Consider the following 6,667-nt stretch of genomic DNA (forward strand, 5'->3'; position numbering starts at 1 on the left):
CAGAAGACAACTGTTACTATGCGCCACATATACAGAGTACTCGCCAGTCAGTATGATCCTTTGGGGTATATTCTTCCATTCACCACACGTGCCAAAGTCCTGGTCCAAAAATTGTGGGATAAACAATGAGATTGGGATGACCCTATGTTGCCTGAAGATCTATTAAGAGCCTGGAATGAATGGGAAGGAGAACTTCACGCTCTGGATAACGTTAGTATCCCAAGATGTTATACACCTGTTGATATGGACTTATTTCCTATTACCTGACAGATTCACATATTCTGTGATGCCTCTGAACAAGCTTATGGGTCCGTTTCTTACCTAAGAACCGAAGATAAAGATGGTAATATTCATCTTATCTTCATTATGGCCAGATCTAGAGTTGCACCAAAGCGTCGACAAACCATACCAAGACTAGAGCTATGTGCTGCATTAAATGGAGCACAGGTAGCTAAACTCTTAGAAAATGAGCTTACTTTAACAATAAACCAAGTGGTTCTGTGGTCTGATTCCACAACGGTGTTATCCTGGCTTCAGTCTGAATCCTGCCGCTTTAAAGTATTTGTGGGAACCAGAATAGCTGAAATCCAAGAATTAACAGATCGTCATTCTTGGAGGTATGTGGACTCCAACAGGAATCCAGCAGATGATATCACACGGGGTCGAATGCTAGCTGAATTGTCTGTACCATACAGATGGAATCAAGGCCCATCATTCCTTTTTAAACCTGAGTCAGAATGGCCAGTAAGGCCAAATATTACGGTTCCAGAAGTTGAAGCAGAGCAACGGAAGAGTGTCTTCTGTGGTAGTACGGTGACGTCTCATCTAATTCCTAACCCTAAGGAATACCATACATGGATGGAATTAGTAGAAGCTGTAGTTCAAAGCAGGAGTGACCAAACCATTCCTACCGCTGAAGACTATCGAATGTCAGAATTTCTTATCTTTCAAAATTCACAGTTAGACAGTTTTCCTGAGGAATATATGTTGCTGAAGAATGGAAAGCCTGTTCCTGCCACCAGCCGACTTCTTACTTTAGCACCAGAGTTTGACACATCATGTCAGCTTATCCGAGTTGGAGGGCGATTGCGCCGTATTGAAGAGATTGAGCAGTCATCAATTCATCCTATTGTTTTAGACCCTCACCATCCAGTCACTAAATTAATTACTCAAGAATATGATGCCAAACTTCATCATCCAGGTCCAGAGAGAGTGTTTGCCGAATTAAGGAGAAATGTCTGGATCCTAAGAGGCAGAGAAGCAGTTCGCAAATTCCAACATACTTGCACCGATTGCCGTAAACAAAAGGCAAAGCCCCTTATCCCTAAAATGGCAGACCTACCCCTAGCAAGATTGAGGCTTCAAAAACCTGCTTTTTTCAGCACTGGCATGGACTGCTTTGGACCATTTCAGGTTAAGATAGGTAGGCGTTGTGAGAAGAGATGGGGCATTATCTTTAAGTGTCTCACTACCCGATGTGTGCATTTGGATGTTCTCAATAGTATTGACACAGATTCCTTCCTAATGGCACTCCGAAGGTTCATAGCTCGAAGGGGCACACCCTACGAGCTATTGTCTGACCAAGGCACAAATTTCCGTGGTGGAGAGAGGGAGTTAACAGAAACATTTTCCACCCTTAGTTCAGAGCTTCAGAAATTGCTTGCAAAGCAAAAAATCAATTTCCGATTTAACCCACCAGGAGCACCACATTTTGGTGGCGCATGGGAGAGAGAAATTCGGTCCGTGAAGCAGGCCCTTTACACCACAATAGGTTCACAGTCGGTGTCTGAAGAAGTACTTAAAACCGTTCTCATTGAAATAGAAGGAATCTTGAACAGTAAGCCTCTGGGTTATGTGTCATCAAACATTGCCGACTTGGACCCAGTTACACCTAATTTCCTACTGATGGGGCGGCCTGATAGTTCTCTACCACAGGTTGTCTATCCCGTTAATGAGCTGATGGGGCGGCGGAGATGGAGACAGAGTCAAGTGCTTACTGAACAATTCTGGTCAAGTTTTGTTAAATACTATCTACCCAGTTTACAGGCCAGACAGAAGTGGCATAAGGAGCCTGAAAACCTACTAGAAGGGATGGTAGTCATGCTCATTGATCCTCAGCTTCCTCGAGCACTTTGGTCAATAGGCCGAATTGTTAGAACCTTCCCCAGCCCAGATGGTCATGTAAGAGCTGTAGAGGTGAAGGTGAAGGATAGACTCTATACTAGGCCTGTTGCTCGTCTTATTCCCCTTCCAGACATTCAACATCAGGACTCTGATATTAATAAATCATAAGTTTAATAATATTTTTTGTTTGAAATAAATAGCAAATATGCATAGCATATTTGGGGGCGGCAATGTTAGAGACGTATCAATTATAAAGAGCCACGGATCACATTTAAGGGTGCACCACCCAGCATGCATGAGAGTGTCTATTATGGGATGTTAAAAAGTGAAGAAGGTGCGCGAGTGTCGCAATAGTCAATCCGCAAAAAGAAACATTTATTTGTTTTAAGTAAGAATCAGCAGTGTACCGAGTTAAGATAAGTGTACGTTGATGACCAGAGGTGGGTTCGTTTGCATTTTCCTTGTATTTTATGTTTTATATGTTAAGATGTAAAGTCGTTTAAATGTACTGATTACGTTATTGATTTGAATTCTATACTGCCAGTAAGCTAATACTTAATTTCAGTAATACTGCCATCTAGTGGACTTTGGGTACTTTATCAATAAGTTTTATGTATTCTTTTTTATTGTAGACCACACACACAACTACAAATACACCTATACCTATTCGAATGCAGGTGTATATCTCCAAAATAAATAAGTTCAATTTCAAACTAAGCTGCTGTGTGGAATATTCTGCATCATTTGCCAGTGTCCTGACCGACACTCCGACGTGAACACTATAAGTCCAGAACATACGAAAGATAAAGTGGTCCTTTGCTACACTCCCACTCCCTTTCGGAGTGACGATGATGAGGGAATTAGCCTGTTTCAACTGTGCAGAATAGGGTTTAAGGCTAGATCAACTCCATTGGCCCAGGCAAGCATATTCATCCAGAACTGGTTGTAACTTCTCACAAAATGCAGCATAAATGCAAATAATTTAATTACCATTTCACCTCTAAATATTTACTGTATTAAAACTATAAGAGCAGACTAAAGATTAAATAAAAAATCCGGACAAAGTGGCATTAATACAAATAACTTAATTACCATTTCAAACAGCTGTAACACTCCCCCAGTTCAGCTCTGCACTTCCGAGACCTTAAATGTGGCCTTACTAAATGTTAGAGCATTAACAAACAAGATCTTTTTCATCAATTATCGTATTAGTTATAGGAAAATCAACTTTCTTGCATTAATTGAAACGTGGCTTAGCTCTGATAGTTGAGCTTTTTTAATCAAATCTGCACCTCCGAATTACAGATTTACTCATGCGGTTCACCAAGACAAAAAAGGCAGCAGTTTAGCAAATATTTATTTGAGCTGGTTAAAGTGTAAAGATGTCGGCTTTGGTATGTTCGCATCTTTTGAGTATTTTGCCTTTGTTATTCAAGGAGTTTCTCAGTTTCTAGTATTATCCATGTATAGACCTCCTAAATATAATGTGTCTTTCTTTGAGGAATTCTCAGACTTAGTGTCAATTATAACAACTAACTATGACAGGCTCCTAATTGTTGGTGACTTTAATTTTTATATTGATAATACCGAAAGCTAAAGAATTCATGAGCCTCCTGCACTCTTTTGATCTGAGATCAGCACATTAGCCAGCCAGCACACAAATTGGGGCACACGCTGGATTTAGTGATTACTAAAGGATTAAATGTTGATGTGAGGCAGATCATAGATATCAGTTTATCAGACTACTGTTTGTAGTGTTTACTACAATAGCGATGATAATGTAAATTGTAAAGTGGAAAATTTTATTGCTGAAGTGAGAGCTGCCGCTGACATAGTTACTCCTGAAAAGACAGTTAAAAAATCGTCCAGCACTGTTATACCATGGAAGACCAAAAGACTGTCTGATTTAAAGAAAATAAGCAGGAGAGCTGAGTGTAAACAGAGAAGAACTAAATTGATTATCCACTATGAAATATTGAAGGCTAAAATAACAGAATACAACAACATATTCTGTCTTAAGAGGTGGTGCTACATCTCTAAAATTATAACTAATAATGCAGATAATCCAAGAGCCTATTGATCGTTTGCTAAACCCTGGTCACTTATGGAATACCTCCCAAAAACTTCCAGTGAAACTTGTCAGGCTTTTACTATATTTTTTAATCACAAAATTAATGATATTATAAAAAATATAGTGCATCCCCCCAATACTAATCCTATTAAATCCTGTTACTCCATTTTAAGCAAATTAAATTCTTTCACCAGGAAAGATTTACCCAATCTATGTAGAATAATTTCTCATCTGAAACCCTCCATCTGCGTCCTTGACCATCAAGCTTTTCAAAGAAGTATCCAACATGCTAATTGATAGTGTGCTTGATACAGTAAATTCATCATTAGATATGGGGGTCTTCCCAGACTGTCTTAAGACTGCTGTAGTTAAACCCCTGCTGACGAAAAATAATCTCGACTGTTTTTGACAATTTTAGACCAATGTCTAACCTGCCTTTCTTAAGTAAAATCCTAGAAAAGGCAGATATTACACAGATAAATGATCACTTGAATAAACGCGCTATTCTTGACAAGTTTCAGTTGGGTTTTAGAACAAATCACAGTACAGATACTGCACTCACTAAAGTAGTCAATGACTTGCGGGTAAATGCTGGCAGAGGCCGTGCATCTGTTCTCATCCTCTTAAATCTGGGTACCGCATTTGACACCATTGATCACAATATTCTATAAATCGCCTTAGTCAGTGGGTGGGCCTCTCTGGCAGGGTCTTAAATTAGTTTGAGCAGTGGTCCCCCAACCTTTTTGACAGCAAGGACAACTTTACTAGAAGCAAATTTTTCCAGGGACCATTTGTGGGTTTGGGGTGTTGGTTGAGGATTCGGGGCGGGTTTGTAGGGTAGTTTTATACACAATTTACATTACATTTCTATTATTATTATTAAGTTATAATATTGTAATAGAAATTATACAACTTACCATAATGCAGAATCAGTGGGAGCCCTGAGCTTGTGTTCCTGCAACCAGGTGATCTCATTTGGGAACGATGGAAGACAGTGACACACAAAGTGTGTTGCTTATGTTCAGTCTACTTCGTAATCTCGTTTTGGTTGCTGTCACTGCAGAAAACACTGCCTTACAAAGATAGGATGTTGGAAATGGAAGCAGACTTTTCAGTGCTTTTGTGGCAACCTCAGGATATTCCGCCTTGACTTTAGTCTGTAGAAGAAGAATGTTCTCCTCAGCAACATGTATTTTGTGTGTTTAGTAAATTAGAATTTTTATAATAACTATTTTGTAACTTGCCAGTGAGAGACGCTTTGGCTTATGAACTAACAAAAATATGTTATTCCAGGGTTCAGGAGAAATAGTGTCCACATGAATAAAATGTCCTGCGGTGGGTTGGCACCCTGCCCGGGATCGGTTCCCTGCCTTGTGCCCTGTGTTGGCTGGGATTGGCTCCAGCAGACCCCCGTGACCCTGTATTCGGATTCAGCGGGTTGGAAAATGGATGGATGGATGAATAAAATGTAAGCTGTTTCTTGTTTTCCCTTTCTCAGAGTGAATGTTTCAGGGACAAGGTCACAAGGCTGCAGAAAGTACATGTAGTTTATGCAAAGGCGTCTCTCCTGTGCTTAGCTTCCAAAACACAGATAATGTTTAGCTCAACAGACATGTTGTTTAACTTTACTGTTTTGATAAGGATGTTCTTTCTGCTTATTAATCATGAGATGCTGAAGTATAAAAAACCCCTCCTGGCTTTTGATCAGGGTTCAATTGAGCTTTGCGGCAATAAGTTATACTCTTTTGAATCTCTACTTACTGCGACTCTGAATGAATAAACAAGAGAATTGAGAAAATATTATCTGTCTGCTTTTCAGTGTGCCTTTCTCGTCCACAAGTCCAAAACGTTTGGAGATTTGAAGTTGTCTCAAACATACTTTTAAGGCCACCATCATTTGCATCCTCAAGCAGTTGATCCTCTTCAAGCACAGACAAAGTTGATTCACCTGGCTTATTCACAAAGGGGTCACAGATCCATTCCTTCTCATTTCGGGGGTCTTTTGTAGTTGGGAATAATGCTTAAACTCTATTGAAAGCTGAGATAAATGATCATACACCAGCTGGGAGAAAGAAGGCACTGGCTTGGTATCTTTAACAACCTCTGCTAACGTTTGAAACATATCAAAAATCCCAATGTTCAGTTGTCGGCCCCATAAATTAAGTTTGGCTTTGAATGCAGCCACTTTATCTGCCAGCTTGAACAACAGGTATCTTCTGCCTCTGCCCCATGTGCTGCTGCTCCACCACTGCCTCAGATTTTCCTCCTCAGGTTTTCCTCCTCAGGGTCCTCCAACATGGCTGGATACTGAGTCTGCAGAGTGGGTAAAGGTGAGGTGCCCTAGTGCCTGAATGACAGTTCATATTGTGAGGTTTCTGAACTCTTTTGGGATCCCCCACCCAACGGGAACATCATGCTGAAGTGCGTCCCGAAGCGCAACTGCTTCACAGTAGAGCTGTGAGCCTGCTGTTG

At 40.4% G+C, this 6,667-nt stretch overlaps 1 protein-coding gene across 1 annotated transcript; it reads left to right on the forward strand.

The window, feature by feature from the left end:
* Positions 1–366: 366 nt before the first annotated feature.
* On the forward strand, positions 367–2,292 carry LOC127527827 (uncharacterized). Its single transcript, XM_051927759.1, has one exon. The coding sequence runs from the start codon at positions 367–369 to the stop codon at positions 2,290–2,292; it is 1,926 nt and encodes a 641-aa protein (XP_051783719.1).
* The last annotated feature ends 4,375 nt before the right edge of the window (positions 2,293–6,667 follow it).

The sequence above is a fragment of the Erpetoichthys calabaricus genome, chromosome 5 (genome assembly GCF_900747795.2).
Source record: "Erpetoichthys calabaricus chromosome 5, fErpCal1.3, whole genome shotgun sequence".
Lineage (NCBI taxonomy): Eukaryota > Metazoa > Chordata > Cladistia > Polypteriformes > Polypteridae > Erpetoichthys > Erpetoichthys calabaricus.

What these genes read in the sequence shown, in the direction of transcription:
- LOC127527827 (XM_051927759.1), top strand. Translation starts at nt 367, where the DNA reads ATGGCCAGATCTAGAGTTGCACCAAAGCGTCGACAAACCATACCAAGA.